The 16,696-nt window shown below is 39.1% G+C and overlaps 1 protein-coding gene across 1 annotated transcript; it reads left to right on the plus strand.

Moving 5' to 3' along the window:
• Positions 1 to 1,146: 1,146 nt before the first annotated feature.
• On the plus strand, positions 1,147 to 16,463 carry LOC307128569 (NACHT, LRR and PYD domains-containing protein 1 homolog; the record flags this gene model as incomplete). The annotated part of the gene is made up of 8 exons (XM_079820480.1): positions 1,147 to 1,854; positions 2,046 to 2,111; positions 2,377 to 2,503; positions 3,849 to 5,589; positions 6,117 to 6,191; positions 6,336 to 6,479; positions 6,578 to 6,733; positions 15,284 to 16,463. Exons 1-8 carry the CDS (start codon positions 1,291 to 1,293, stop codon positions 16,461 to 16,463), a joined length of 4,053 nt encoding a protein of 1,350 aa, XP_079676606.1. The 5' UTR covers positions 1,147 to 1,290.
• Between the last annotated feature and the right edge of the window lie 233 nt (positions 16,464 to 16,696).

A 16,696-nucleotide genomic window follows, 5' to 3' on the forward strand; every position in this document is an offset into this window, starting at 1 on the left:
GGGAGTTAAGGAAGTGCTATCGTCTTTTTTCCCCCTTTTTAATTTTATTTCTGTGATTAGGTACACTGTAAAAAAAATTCAGGTCTCCAATTGAACATTTTCTAGTGACCGATCATCACATCTAAATTTTTTAGTTGGCCAAATTGAATTTCTTGAATTAAATTGCATCAATTCACAGAAAATTAAATTTGGCCAACTGAAAAATTTAGATGTGATGATCGGTCACTAGAAAATTTTCAATTGGAGACCTGAATTTTTTTTACAGTTTGTAAGTTAGATTTAAAATTGAGTTAGACACTGTTTTGTTTGTTATTTTGGTTAGGCCCCCCTCCTGAAGCCTTTTTGTGTTCCTCTTTTGATTTATTTATACAATAAATCAAACTTGCAGTAGCTTTCAGTGGTTGATGGTGTTCTTTAGTGCTGGGACTGGGAATGAGAAGCTCCATGTGGTCTCTCCTTTCACTTTGTTACGTTTTCCCTCAATCCCCCAGACTAATTTCGAAACGGAGAGAGTAACACATATGACTTCAACCAAAGAAGAAAGCATGAGAAAGATCTGCAGCATCGTGCGTAAAGGCAGTGTTGCTGTGAAAAACCTCTTAATCTCTATTCTTCAGGAAGAAGAGCTGAACCTTTTAAAGGATTTGCATTTAACCGACTATTAGCCTTAATCTCTAAGTGAATCTGATTTAAACCCACAAGTGCAGAGAGAAATGCGTTTATATATTTTACATATTTCATTGTATAATGTTGAAAAAATCAGAAGTTCATGTTCATTGTTTATGTGAAGAGTGGGATACAGTCTACATCAACCCCTTTGATCTAGGAAACCTTTTTGTCATGCAAGTATGTTTTTAGAAAAAGACCATCACGTGCTGTCTATAATTGAAAGGAGCACATGCCAAAGGTTTTAAGCATATTTTATGCAGTTTTTTTTTTATTTGACAGGTAAAATTTGTTTTATTTTTTAATTCTCTCATCAATTTAATTTCAAAATGATCAATTGTCAATAGAGAAAGATTCAGTAGCAGAATGGTGTAGTTACGGCATCTAGGGACAATCTTATGAAATTAACAAGTCAACCCTTCAGTCCTTAGACACACCCATTTTTCCCACATCTTAAGAATATAATTTCTGGAAACACCCAGTGACTGAACATGTCTTGCAGGGAGTGTCTTACTGGGACATTCACTTTATTTAAGAATAAAGCGGTGTTAGCTTAAATGGTTGAGTGTAGCACTGTTTCGGCTGTTGTTCTGCTGTGTGCATCTGTGTTCGTATTAAAATGAAATGGCAGAAGCCAGTATTTCATGGATTAAGGATCTGGTCATCTGTCCAATCTGTCTGGATCTACTGGAGGATCCAGTGAACATTCCCTGTGGACACAGTTACTGTATGAACTGTATTGAAGACTACTGGGATGAGGATGATCAGAAGGGAGTCTACAGCTGTCCTCAGTGCAGCCAGACCTTCACTCCAAGACCTGTTTTAGGGGAAAACACCATGCTGGCTGACATGGTGGAGAAACTCAAGACAAAACTGCAAGCTACTCGTCCTGTTTGGTGTGAGTGTGACGTCTGTACATGGGACAAAAACAAAGCCATCAAGTCTTGTCTGGTGTGTCAGATCTCTTTTTGCCAAAATCACCTCAAAGAACATGACCGTGTCTTTGAAGATAGGCACGGTATGACAGATGTCACAGGACGACTGCAAGAGATGATCTGCTCTCAACATGACAAACCGCTGGAATATTTTTGTTATATTGACCAGCAGTATATCTGTTATCTGTGTATGATGGACGAGCACACAAACCATGTGACTGTATCAGCTGCAGCAGAGAGGACTGAGAAACTGGTATGAACTGAATGTGGATATGACCTGAACACCTGAACATGTTGTTTCACATTAATTTTGATCACTTTTATTATATTAAAAATGTTATCTTATACAATATTTCTAGAAAGTATACAAAAGTTTAGTCTATGGCTGAATTTTTTGGGGCGATTTTTGTCATTGTTGATTGAAACCTACTTTGTTCCACACAGAGACAATTCCATCAGACAATCCAGGATAACAAGACGGGGGTCTTACGTTTGAAAGGGGCTGACATGGTGAGTTTTGAAATGAGCTGAAAGAGCAGTTGCAGACACTCCAGTCAGTCAGTGAGGAATCCAGTGCTGGGACACTTTAGTTCCTTTGAGCCCCACTGGTTACAGGCTGTCTGACGTACTGGAAAGATCTGAGTAAAAGGACTAATTATAATTGTTAATTTATGTTTAATATATGATATTCCAAAACAATTGTATGCATTGTATTTATGTATTAATGTATCTCTGAAACAGATTGTCTTTGTGAATGTATTTTTTCTTCATGTAGAGTTTCCAGCCTCACATTTTCCATTTTGGAGCAGACTCACCAAGCATCACTCTCAGTTATCCCCTCTCTCAGCTGAAACAGAAAATAAGAAAAAAGAAATGGCAAAAAGAAAAGATGTATGGAAATGGTAAAGTTGTTATTGTTTATTTACATTTAGAAGGGAGTGCCAAAACACAATAAGGTTGCACATTTCACAAGTAACTACACAAATAACTGATGATGAAAGTGTCCGTTACAGCATTTCATTTTAGGTCTATTTTTGTTTACAAAAATATGTTTATTTAAGTGTGCTATTAGTGTCCTTCTTTTTTTTTTTAAATGAGAAAAAAGAAAGAAAGTTACTTTTTATGTACTTCTCAGTGCAATATACTTAAAATTGCACTTAAAGGGATAGTTCACCCAAAAATGAAAATTACTCCATGATACTCACCCTCAAGCCATCCTAGGTGTGTAAGACATTCTTTTTTCAGACGAATACAATTTGAGTTATAGTGTCCTGCTGGCTCTTCCACGCTTTATAATGGCAGTGACTGGCTAGGTCTAAAAATGCATCTATCCATCATAAAAGTAATCCACATGGCTCCAGGGGGTTAATAAAGGCCTTCTGAAGTGAAGCGATACATTTGTGTAAGAAAAATATCCATATTTAAAACTTTAAAAACTAAAATAACTAGCTGCCGGCAGATGGCCTACGCAAGTCGACTTATGGCAAAAGAGTCTCTTCTCTTATATCGAAATCCTCCAGCATTTCTCTTTAAAAATTCCCATTTTAGACTTCTAATTCATGACCGGTGTTTTGTTTTACACTATCCTCTGCGCTTCCTTGTTCGTGAATACGCATGCGTCAGGTCAGGGGTCACTTTTTTTGTAGTAAATCTATTATTAAATTAAAGTTATTTTAGTTTATAAAGTTTTAAATATGGATATTTTTCTCACACAAACGCATCGCTTCCCTTCAGAAGGCCTTTATTAACCCTGCGGAGCCGTGTAGATTACTTTTATGATGGATAGATGCACTTTTATGGACTTCAAAACAGAAACAGCCATTCACTGTCGTTATAAAGCTTGGACGATTCCAGGACATTTTTAAATATAACTCTGATTGTATTCGTCTGAAAGAAGAATGTCATATACACCTAGGATGACTTGAGGGTGAGTAAATCATGGGCTAATTTTAATTTTTGGGTGAACTATCCCTTTAAACGAATACTTTTATATACTAAAAAGTGGGCCAATTTAGTCCCAATAAGAAATAGTACACTTACAAGTTTACTAGTATACTTAAAAATATACTTGAACTTTACTCATAAAATGAACTTAAAGTAATTTTCATAAGGGTAGCATTGTTGCATGGAAAGGGAGTGTGCACCATATGCAGTCAACAACTTCCTCATTCTACTTATTACGCCTCAGGGGTTTCCAGTAACAGTGTTCAGCACACCTATTTTCCCTGTTGTTGTTTTTTTATGTAGATTGGAGCAGCATGAATCTTCAGTACAGGACAACAGTCATTGAGAGATGCAAGTTTGTGACAGAGTATAACCCTCCATCTAATGAACGTGTGGAACTGGCCACCCGTTACACTGAACCCGTGATCATTCAGAAGAGCAAAGAGCAGAATGAGAAATACTATTGTGAACATGGGAGGTCTGCTCACACTTCTGGAACAAAAACCTCATCTCAACTGTTATCAAATGACAAGAATCACAGAGTCAGAATAGACCAGCTGTTCAGTCCCGACAGTGATGGAAACACACCGAAAACTGTGATTCTCAGTGGAGATTCTGGAAGAGGTAAATCCTTCACATTACAGAAGATCATGCTGGACTGGGCATGTGGAGAACTTTACTCTGAAAACTTTGAGGCAGTTTTTCTATTGAAGTGTGAAGAGCTTAAGTGTATTTCTGATGTGAAGAGCTTGATTGATCTCTTGGGCAGGAGTTGCAGTTTAACATCAGATCAGATCTCACAGATACTAGAGTTAACACCAGAGAAAGTCCTCTTCCTCATTGATGGAATGGATGAGTATGTGTCTTGTTCAGTCATTCATCTCATACCACATACAAATCCATCCAAGAGAGCGTCACCTATGGCTATTCTTAGGAACCTGTTGAGGGGAATCTTGTTTCCTGAATCATTTGTGCTTGTAACTATGAGATCTACAACTGATGATGCAGTGATGAATCTCCTCAAAGGACCTCAGCGTTTCACTGAGATTGTGGGCTTCTCTGAGAGCGGGGTGCAGGAGTACTTCCACAAGTTCTTTCAGGATGAGGAACTCTTCAAGAAAACATATGAGAGTGTGAAAGCAAATGAAACCCTCCTGACTGCCTGCTCTGTGCCTTTGCTGTGTTGGATGGTCTGTTTTTGTCTAAAGAAATACTCAACCGATAGTCAGGTTCTGATAAAAAAACTGAAGACAACGACCTCCATATATGTGCACTTTGTGTCCACTCTACTGGAGCATCATGGCCAGAGTAAGTATGTCCTCACCATGCTGAGGAGTCTGGGTCAGCTGGCAGAGAGAGGAATACAAAATCAGCAAGTCTTTTTTGATGAAAAGGATGTGGCAGAGACTGGCTTAGATGCCGCCAAGTGTCTGTTCTTGTATAAAGAGGATCTTAATGGAAAAGAAAAACAGGAACCAGTGTTCAGATTCATGCACTTCAGCTTTCAGTGGTTCTTCGCTGCACTTTGGGTCTTGCTTGTTGAAGAAGAGTCCTGGTTGAAAGTCAGTGAGCTGTTGAGCTTGATGGGCTCAGCTATAGTTGAATGCCTATCTCTAGAAAGAAGATCAAATCCCATTCCATCAGTTCTGCTTTTCTTTTATGGTCTCTCAAATGAGGAGGTGATCAGCTCACTCTTTAAAAAAATCAAATTAACTGTCTCTAACACCATAAAAATGAGAAAAAGAAAACTGAAGAAAACACTAAAGCAAAGAATTCTTACAATGACAACATGGCATGGATGTGAACTATACGTTCTCCACTGTCTATATGAGCTCCAGGATGTGGGGTTTGAAAGGAAAATTCTGAACACTCACAGCTTCATGAATCTGTTTAACATTTCCCTGAGGAGCACAGACTGTTGGGTGCTGCTGTACTGTCTTCAGAGCTGTCCACACACCAGAGAACTGAACCTCATGTACTGTGATTTAACAGCTGATCAACTCAAGATTCTTCAGCCGGCACTCTGCATGTGTGAGACACTGAGGTCAGTGTGATGCATGGAAAAACACCTGAAACGTAATTCATGATTGATTGAAACTCTTCTAAAATATTTTTTATATTGCTTGTACTTGTGTTTCTGTGGTAGATGAGTGACATGACACAACAACAACAACAATAATAAATAAAACAGAAAATATCAGTTTTGACTTTTGAAATTTGCTGAAATCTTCAATATCATATGAAATCAACATAGATTTCAGAGATTTCTCCTTTATCTTGGAGATGCTTATTTGACATTGACCCAAATATTATATGTCATGGCTTAAATCTTTTACTCAGTAAAACATTTTATTTCTAAATAACTTTTGTTTTTGACTCAAGGTTCTCAGTGAAACACCTTCCAGAAGTTGGAGATTTGATCCAGATTCTTGGTGAATCAAAAATCTTGAAAAAACTAAAGTAATTTTAACAAACATCCTACTTCCAATACAGCCATATGAAATAGTTAAACAACTAATACATTTCTGAATTTAAATAATTTGTTTGAAACGTTATCTGTTCTTCTGGTAGAGTTCAAGAGGATGAATACAGTACTGAGAGTCCCAGATGGACTCTTGACCTGTCGGTCACTCCTAGAGAAATCTTGTAAGAAACTATTGCACATAAAATGTAATCTTTCTTATCAATAATAATTATTAGCATAGTTATAATTTACGTTTTAGAACACAACAGATATCATTCATAGTGAGTGTACCGTGCTGTTATCAAATGTTTCTCTTTCTCTTTTAGGTTGTCTTTGAGCTCCTCGGAGCAGAATCCATCATTTCCAGCAGTCTTAAACATCAGTCTGACAAGTTCACACTCAGACATATCCAGCACTGACTGGACACTCTTCTTACAGACACTCAGCAAGGCAGGAAAACAAGCAGAAGAGTAAGAAAATTTTAATTTAGACATATATCTCATAATTTAAACATGTTTTGGTCATATTTGTGTGGGGAAATATTTTGTTGTGGAACATATTTGTGCAGCTCTTCATCTCTCGAGGATCATGTCAGTTTGCTGCTGTCTTCATTTCACTCTGTGGGTTTGAAGACGTTGGATCTGAAGTTGTTCGGTCTGAATGAGAGCCGGGCTTCTGAGATCATTTCCCTCGTCCAGACCTGCACCAGTCTACAGAAGCTCAGGTATGAGCATTTGCTGCTATTTATGAAATTGATTTCTGTCGTGATACCATACATTGGCCCTATAATGTTATTAGATGCTTAAGTCACACTTTAGTGGACAGCTGTGTTTGCATTTGATATCAAACTGTAAGGCTGGAGACTAATGCTATTTTGAACCAATAACTGGAACAAAAAGCAGTTATAAATATAATTATTCTGACTCCATTAAAGTTGTTGTTATTCTCAAATAATCACTTTAGATTTAACTTTATTAGTGGTAAAGGGAAGATTCTCCAAGTCTTTGAAGCAGGCAAAGTTATTTATTAAGATAGATGTTTAAATACAGACAGTATAGAAACCCTACCAGTAGCCTTTCTACTAGTGTGCGGGAGTGGCAGATTGGCAGCCTTGTTAAACATGATTGGAATACAAACACCAAAACCAACTGACAGGAAATCAAAATATATAAGGCAAAAAGGGTGGTGATCAGGAGATAAGAACATTAACATATTCTCTTCATGTTTAGGCAAGTTCCTATATTGTACATTAGGACGCTTTAATATCTCTATTAGGTTCACCAAAATTCTATTCAGTTTATAAGCTGTCAGATGAGCCCAAACATGATATAGTTACATGTTAGAACACACAAGTAGATAAATCATATCTAGGTGTGTCACATGCCTGTCCTGTCTTGTGTAGCACATGGGTGTTTTGTTATTTTGGGCCATGTGCTCGTCTGATCCCTCCCCCTTGTTATCTGATTAGTGTTTGATTTCTTCCACCTGTTCCCTTTTGATTTGTTACCTTTCTGAAGCTGCTTGTGTTTGGTAGTCTATGTTGGTACGTTGTCTAACCTCTCCTGTTCCCTGTGATCCCACACTGTAAAAAAAAAAAAAAAAAAATTGCACAAAAATGGTCAAATGACTGACAGCTTCAGCAGTAAAATATCTTATTTCAAATAAAGTGCAAAAACAATAATTTTACAGGCATTTTCATTAAGTTTAAGGGAAAACACTGTTGTTTTACAGCTTGTTCCTTGTATACATTAAGATATGTTACTTTAATACATAGGTACTCTGTTTGGTTGCTATGGAGTGGCTTGGTAGCATCCAATGAAGATACTGCTTATCAGTGTGAATGATATAAACCAACCCCCATGTCTCTATGATGTTCTGATGCAGAGATATAGGTCTTGCTAAACGGTTGCTAGGGTACTCTGTTTGGTTGCTATGGAGTGGCTTGGCAGCTGCCAATGATGATACTTCAAAGGCTGCTTGTCAGTAGGAACGATATAAACCAACCCCCATGTCTCTATGATGTTCTGAGGCAGAGATATAGGTCTTGGTAAACGGTTGCTAGGGTACTCTGTTTGGTTGCTATGGAGTGGCGTGGCAGCATCCAATGATGATACTGTTTGTCAGTATGAATGATATAAACCAACCCCCATGCCTCTATGATGTTCTGAGGCAGAGATATAGGTCTTGCTAAACGGTTGCTAGGGTACTCTGTTTGGTTGCTATGGAGTGGCTTGGCAGCATCCAATGATGATACTGTTTGTCAGTATGAATGATATAAACCAACCCCCATGTCTCTATGATGTTCTGATGCAGAGATATAGGTCTTGGTAAACGGTTGCTAGGGTACTCTGTTTGGTTGCTATGGAGTGGCTTGGCAGCATCTAATGATGATGCTGCTTGTCAGTATGAATGATATAAACCAACCCCCATGTCTCGATGATGTTCTGATGCAGAGATATAAGTCTTGCTAAACGGTTGCTAGGGTACTCAGTTTGGTTGCTATGGAGTGGCTTGGCAGCATCCAGTGATGATCCTCCAAAGGCTGCTTGTCAGTATGAATGATATAAACCAACCCCCATGTCTCTATGATGTTCTGATGTGGAGATATCCCTCTGTGGATTTGGTTTGCTAGGGTGCGTGGTAATGGTTGCTAGGGCGTGGCTAGGAAGTGTTGAAGGTGATTTGTGATTGGCTGTTGATGCCCCGAGTCAAACAAACCCACCCTCATGTTTCTATGACACTTCTTTTTTTTTTTTTTTGTTACTTATTTTTTTTATTTTGAATGTTCTTCAAATCTCCTTTTACAACAATTACTTGCACTCAGAAACAATATCCTTTACAGGGGATCATAACATTCACGCATCCTTACATGTATGATCAATTCCGCAGAAAAATATATCCAAAAGTACAACGAAAAGAAGAAATAAGAAATGATTAACAACATTTAAAATAAACAATTTGAACAAACCAAACATCAACTTAAAACAAAACATGGGTTGTATTCAAGTTCCCCTGGCAAATATAACCAGTTAATTCTAATGGTCCTCCATCACCATCATTAATGGTGCCCATCTTTCAATAAAAAGTTCCCTCTGTAATCTCAATGAATATGTAATTTTTTCCATAGTGTAAATATTTCTCAAAATTGTTAGCCATTCAGCTTGGTTTGGTGGCTCACTCTTAAGCCATTTTATTGTAATTGCTTTCTTTGCTGCTATCAGTAATATCTGTAATAAATACATCTTTTTCCTACTGTGTATCACAGCTGGTTTAATCCCTAGGATTGCTATCAGAGGGTCTCTTATCAGGTCAACATTCAGTACTTTATCAATATATGTAAAAATGGATTTCCAAAAGTTATCCAACAAAGGGCATTGCCAAAAAATATGTGAGTGAGTAGCCATTGTCTCTCCACACCCCCTCCTCATTTTAGCCACAACTTGTGGTGTTCTGAAAAATCTGTTATTTATTTTCCATTGAAATTCCTTCCACAAATTGGCGTTTGTGACTTTATGAGCCTGAGTACATACCTCCAACCAAACTTCTTCACTTATTTCGAGCCGTAGCTCCCTAGTCCACTTGTCTTTCACATAGAATGAATTATCTCTTGTCATTGAAGCAATGATTTTATAAACATTGCTTATTGGTTTCCTCATATGTTCTCCACCCTGAATTTTTAATAAATACCGTTCTAAAAGGGAGGGCTCTATTAATCTGTTCCAGTTTGGGTGTTTCAGTATGAAACTCCTTAATTGTAGGTACCTGAAAAAGTCTGTTCTTGGTAGTTTAAACTCTATTCTCAGTTGTTCAAATGATTTGAAGTTGTTATTACTAAATAATTGGTGTACATAATGAAGGTTCAAAAGTTTCCAGTTTTTGAATCCTGTATCAAGTCTCAATGGAAGAAAATCTTGAATATAAGTAATTGAACTCAAAACGGAGAAATCGACTGTTAGCTTAAACATTTGTTGTATTTCCTTCCAAGCTACGCATGTTATGTTCGACCATTCTCCCAAAAGTTCTCTGGTGGATTTAAGCCTATTAAAGGGGATCACTGACAAAGGCATATCAGGACTGTAACTTTTTTCTATATTGAGCCATCTTGTACTTGTGTCATCTGACAGCCACACTATCATTGCACGTAATTGTGATGCTAACCAGTAGTGCTTCAAGTTGGGTACGCCTAGAACCCCTTTAGTTTTTGCCAGTTGTAAGACTTTATATCTAACTCTGGGTCTCCTACCCTGCCATATAAATCTTGAGATGAGACGATCTAAAAGACTAAAAGTAGATTTAGGTGGAGAGATTGGTAGAGTTTGAAAGAGAAAGAGGAGCCTTGGGAGAACATTCATCCTAACAGCTTCCACCCTGCCTATTAAAGTAAGGGGAAGTGTATTCCAGCGGTTCATATCGTGCTTCATTTTATCTATTAATTTAATATAATTACTTTTATATAAACTAAGGTCAGGGGGTATATTTATTCCCAAATATCTAATTCCCTCCCTGGGCCATTTAAATGAGAAAGTAGATTTCATCTGTGGGGAAATTAAATTGTTCATGGGGAGTGCTTCTGTCTTAGTCACATTTATTTTGTAACCTGAGTAAAATCCAAAGGTCTCAGTACATTTCATTAAATTTGGAACAGACTTTGTGGGATCTGAGATATACACAATTAAATCGTCTGCGTATAGTGACAACCTGTGTTCCTCACCATTCACTTCAATACCACTAATATCGGTGCTATCTCGTATTAGCTGTGCAAGGGGCTCTATACTAAGGGCAAAAAGAAGAGGCGAAAGAGGGTCCCCCTGTCTGCAACCCCTCCCCAACAGAATTTTTTGTGAGAAACACCCATTTACCCTTACTGACGCTTTTGGAGATGAGCACAACAGTTGGACCCATTTAACAAAGCCAGGACCCAGACCGTATTTCCTCAATACACTAAAAAGGAAAGGCCAGGAGACCCGGTCGAATGCTTTTTCTGCATCCAAAGCCAATGCCATACATGGCACTGGTTTAGACTTGGCATAAGACATAACATTCAGTAGTCGACGAATATTATCAGACAGCTGGCGACCAGCAATAAAGCCTGTCTGGTCTGGGTGCACTAGAGTCGTAATAACTGTTTTAAGTCTTTTTGCCAGTATGGAGGTCAATATTTTGCAGTCCGAATTTTGAAGCGCTATGGGTCTATATGAACTGCACTCTGTAGGGTCCTTTCCCTCCTTATGAATAACCGAAATTATTGTCTCTTTCCAGTTTGGTGGGAATTCCCCCCTTTCAAATGCATAAGCATATGCTTTCTCTAAAATAGGGCTTATATCGTCTACAAAGGCCTTATAAAATTCATTACAGTATCCATCCGAGCCCGGACTTTTGCTGTTTTCTAACCCCTTGATTGTTTCTACAATTTCTTCTCTCGTAATGGGTCGATCTATAGCTTGTGAATCTTCTCCTGATAATTTTGGCAGGTTTATGCTTTCTAAGTAGGCATCAATTTTTTCAAATTCTGTACATGTGTCCGTATTTGAGTACAGTTTCTTATAAAAAGTGGCAAAAGCTCCCGATATCTCATCTGGCTTATACAGAAAGGGCTTATCTGGGTCGTTATTTTTAATTTTCTGTACAACTGTTAGGCTCATCTGTTTTTTTAGTTGGAATGCTAATAATTTACTTGCTCTACTCCCATTCTCATAATAGCGCTGTTTTAGAAATCTTAAATTTCTCTCAGTATTATTTGTGAGCAAGTCTCCCAAGGCCCTCCTGGCTTCCTTAAGTTGAGTTAGATCATTTGTAGATAGTTGACTTTTATGTCTCTGTTCTAACTGTTTAATTTGTTCTTCAAGTTCTTTACGTTTGGCTTCTCTAAGTCTCGCCTTAGCTGATGCAAATGAAATTATCTTTCCCCTCAAAACTACCTTAGCCGCCTCCCACAAGATCACTGGTGACATCTCACTCGTATCATTAAAGTGAAGGTATTGGTCCAATTCCGCCTTTATATGATCTCTAAATGCATTATCATTTAGAAGTGAGACATTTAGGCGCCATAGGCTTGGACTATAAACCCTACCCAAATCCCAAATCAAACTAACTGGGGCATGGTCACTTAAGGTTATGTTATGTATTTTACAATCTAGGACTCTGTAAGACTCATTTTTAGCAACAAAGAAATAATCAATCCTGGAATATGAGGAGTGTGGGTTTGAATAGAACGTGTAATCCCGATCTCTTGGGTGTATATGTCTCCATGCATCGATCAGACCCATATCCTCCACCATTTGCTTTAGAATCCTACTGGTCCCTGAAAGCGTGGCAAATGATGATGGGTTTTTATCCATCCTATTTGACAAAATGCAATTAAAATCACCTCCAATCAAAATGATTCCTTTAGCTTTTTCTATAATCATTTCACAAATTTTCTTAAAAAATGTAGGATTGCTTTCATTTGGAGCGTAGATATTCAGCATAGAGACATTCACACCACGGATGGATTAACACTTACGTATGCAAACCATTTATCACACATTGCAGTTCTTTTATGTTCTTGGGGCTCATTGTCATACATATCCCATGTTGTAAAATAAAACATTAACACGAACACTGTAACTATATACATGATAACATTTTGCATCCAGACTTCCAATTTATTCACCCATAAACGTATGGGTCTTCCTTGCAGTAACATTAACAAAACCATATAAAACAATTGAGTCGGCCGGGAAAAAAAAAGTTTTGCAAGGAAGTGAAGGATTATCCAGAGCCTCCAAAAAGGAGACTGGGCCTTGACTGCAAGTTCGTTATTGCAGTCCCGCAGTAAATCTGTGTCCCCTCCAACCATCACAGATGTCCTGCGTTTGTCTCCCACTCTCATCGCCAGAATTTAGAGAAGAAAATACAAATCAAAATCAAAAAGATCCTTTATCCGCCACTGAAGAGGATTTAGTGCCATTGCCTTTACACCCATAAAGTCATCCAACAAGTTAGAAACCAATGAAAAACCAATAAATAAATAAAAATAAAAAAGAAAATAAAACAAGGACTCTCATAGAACAAGCAAGAACTTAGTAGCTTACCTCCCTAATATAGTCGCGCAACAAGTTAATTATAACGGGAGAGCAGGGAGGGAAGCAAGCAACAGAAACACGTCATGAAAAAGATGTCTGTCACCATAGCTCCATCATGCGTCCCCTCCCAGACCATTAATGAACTGATGGACTGCAGTAGGCGTGTTGAAAGTGTGTGTGCGTCCTCCGTGGGTCACAAGCAACTTGGCTGGAAAAAGCATCCTGTGTTTGTCAACTCCCTTCTCCCTCAATTTCTGCCGCACTTCATAGAAGTCTTGCTGTTGTTTATATACTTCAGCTGATAGATCCGGGTGGAACCTGATGCTGTTATTCTTGTAGATCAACTGGCCTTTTGCTCTTGATGCTCTCCATACGCGCTCCTTGTCTCGATAGTTTAGAAACTTCACAATGAAAGTCCGCGGGGAGGAAGTGGGGGCGCTCTTCGACCCGGTAATGCGGTGAGCTCTCTCCAATATCACCGGCGGCTGCACACTTAGATTTTCGGTAAACCATTTTTCCATAAAAGCACAAGAATCCGTCCCCTCCTCCTTCTCTGGTATGCCCACGATTCTCATATTATTGCGACGGCTTCTGTTTTCCAGATCATCTGCCTTCGTTTCCAAAAACTTCACCTTTCTTTCCAACGCGCTGACTTTTGTCTGCAGGCCGCTAATTGAATCCTCCGCCGAGGATACCCGTTCTTCAGCCTGTGTGATGCGCCCGTTGCACTCGTGTATGTTCGCCTGAACATCCTTAATAGCCGTTAACACACCTCTAATTTCTGTATGAAAGTCATGTTTGAGGGATTTGATGGCTTGCATAATATCAGCGCTGGTTATATCGTTCACCTGCGCGCTGTCCGTGTCCACCGACATGGCGTCTCCTTCACTGTGTTCGGGTTCTGAGACACTTTCCTCGCTAGCTTGAAAGTCCAGAGAGTTAAGCGATTTCTTATACTTTTTCTTTGATACTCCCCTAGGCATGTTTAACTTACAATGACATTGGGTTGACTTTAAGTAGTTTTAGAGTAGAAGTTGGGCGGTTTTACAGCGATAATCTGAAGTTCAGCGACGGAGCGGGGAGAAGTGCTGCCGTTCAGCTCGACGCCATAACCGGAAGCCTCTATGACACTTCTATCAAAAGATATCCCTTTGATCTCTTTCAATGGAAGTCTATGGGATCAGTGGCTAGGGAGCTCTAAATGGTTGCTAGGGCCTGGCTTGATAGGTTCACAATGATCCTGAGATAGTGATTGGCTGGCTGAGTAAATTGAGCCCACCCCCTTGTTTCTGAGACACTGTGAGCCAGAGCTATGGTCAATACAAAATCCCTATGCAACTTCCCATAGTAAGAGAAACACATGAGTTTAATGGGACGTCCCTACCCATTATAAGTCAATGGGGCAAATTTGGGGAGCTCTAGCGCCCCAGGGGAACAACTCACACCCCATTGCGATGTGTCTACTTACAGGGCCTGTCAGACTCTTCAAATGTGGTGACCCACGAGTTTCTACGAAATCCTTGCTCGGAGCTACGAGGGGTCAAAGTTGGTCGCAATGCAAAGCGCATGGGATTTTTTCGCCTACTTTTTCGCCCCTGGGGCGAACACCGTACCCCCGGTCCCTTATAAAAGTAATAGCACACCATTCCCGAATAAGCCGGTCGATTTGACACCTCATTCATGGGTCTGTGACAAATGGTGCGGGACGAGTTACGCATATATTATATATATAATAATAATAAGCCAACAGAATAGTAATAGTGTGCTTCGCCTTTACAGGCAAGCACCACTAATAACAATCAAGTTATTAATTTACAGATTTTGTTTGTAATAACAGTTTTTTACAGAGCAGGCAAACTGAACAATCACTAATTATAATTAAAGGATTCAGTGTTTTGCTGAAAGCAGTGCAAAACACATTTTAATATCATGTTCTTATGATGATCTTTGCTTTGATATTTGTGTAACATTAAAGAGATAGTACACACAAAAATGAAAATTCTGTAATCATTTACTCGCCCTCAAGTTGTTTCAAACCTGTATGAGCCAAGCAGATCTTGGCAGCCATTGACTAGTATTTTTTTCCCCCACTATGGTAGTAAATGAAAGACCTGAAAGTGTGAGATCATTGTAGTTTATAAAAAAGTTTGTATATGTTTCTCTTTTACACATTCATCATCTCTTTTATCATTATCCTTTCTGTTCTCTAGGCTGAACATCTCTCCGCCTTCTGAAATGAATCTTCACTGTCAGTCTTGTGTTCACATTGCTGACTGTGATCAGTGGGTTCAGGTGGAGCCGTCAGACTGTACAGATGAAGGAGGGTCAAAGTTCAGGATCAGCACTCAGGCGGGTCGGTTCGAGTGCAGCCGGACCAGAATGCGATGGGTCTGTGCTGGTGACGTCACTCTCCAGTACCGTGAAGTGGATGGACGTTTCCTCAGTGCAGAGCTGAAGATGCTTCAGTGTGAGAGAATTGGTCCAGTGATTGATGTGACCGTGATCTCAGGGAAACTGGAGGAGGCCCATCTGCCTCATTACGCCTGTTTAGCAGAGTCTGACCCCGCTCTCAAAGATGCTGTGAAGCTCCTCAGCAAAAGAGATGAAGGATTATCTTTACAATCTGTAGAGTTGACCCGTTATCATGCCAAAATTCTCCAACCATCCTTCTCTCTTACAACTCTAATTATAAGCTGGTTCATGCAGTGGGAAGAACACTGCAACCTTCTTCTCTACATGTGCTGTAAAGATCCTCTCATTCTTCACATCTACTTTTTTCCACTGAATGACACTTGTTCAAAAGAGAAAGTTGAGCAGAATGAAAAATCAAGTCATCCGATCAGCCATCCCAGACCTAACAGGCCATTTCGGATGAAAACGCCGCACCTTCTTGAAGTTCCTGGAGCTTCTGTTCATCCTGTAGAGGGGATTTCATTTAGAACAGATGTTGAGCCAAACTTCTTCGAGATCATGCAACATCCGCATGGTAACGTACAAATGAATCTTATCAGAGAGGAGGACAAGAAGTCTGTGTGGACTGCCACAATATGGAAAGACAAACTTGCCCAGTTAAATCGAAGACAAGTCCAAGATGAGCCACAACTGAATTCTGGGATTGATAAAGCTCAATTTTTTGATAATCACAGATTGGCTCTCATTCAAAGGGTTAAAAACGTGAAGAGCATTGCAGATAAACTGTATGAGCACAGAATAATTCTTGAAGAACTATATTCTGAAATCACACAAACTAATTTAACCCCTCAGGATAGTATGAGAAAGATCTGGTACACAGTGCATTCAAGTGGCATGATTGCAAAAGCTCAATTCATTGTGATTCTTCAGGAAGAAGAGCCCTACCTCTTTGATGCACTGTTGCGTTCTGATTCTTAATGATTCACTTAGTGAATTGCGTTAGAACAACACCTGAATATATGGACAGCAAACTAACTAGCTAAATTATAAAATCATTGAACTGTTTATTGCTATAATGCAAGATAAACTGATTTGTGAACTAAAAAGAAATATTAAAGTTCCCTGAAAATCAAGTTCCCTTTCGAAAACGGTTCACTCGTATTGCGTCTAGCTCAGTGGTTCTCAAAGTATGGGGTACTGCAGGGTGGGGC

The sequence above is a fragment of the Gobio gobio genome (assembly GCF_949357685.1).
Source record: "Gobio gobio genome assembly, chromosome: 6".
Lineage (NCBI taxonomy): Eukaryota > Metazoa > Chordata > Actinopteri > Cypriniformes > Gobionidae > Gobio > Gobio gobio.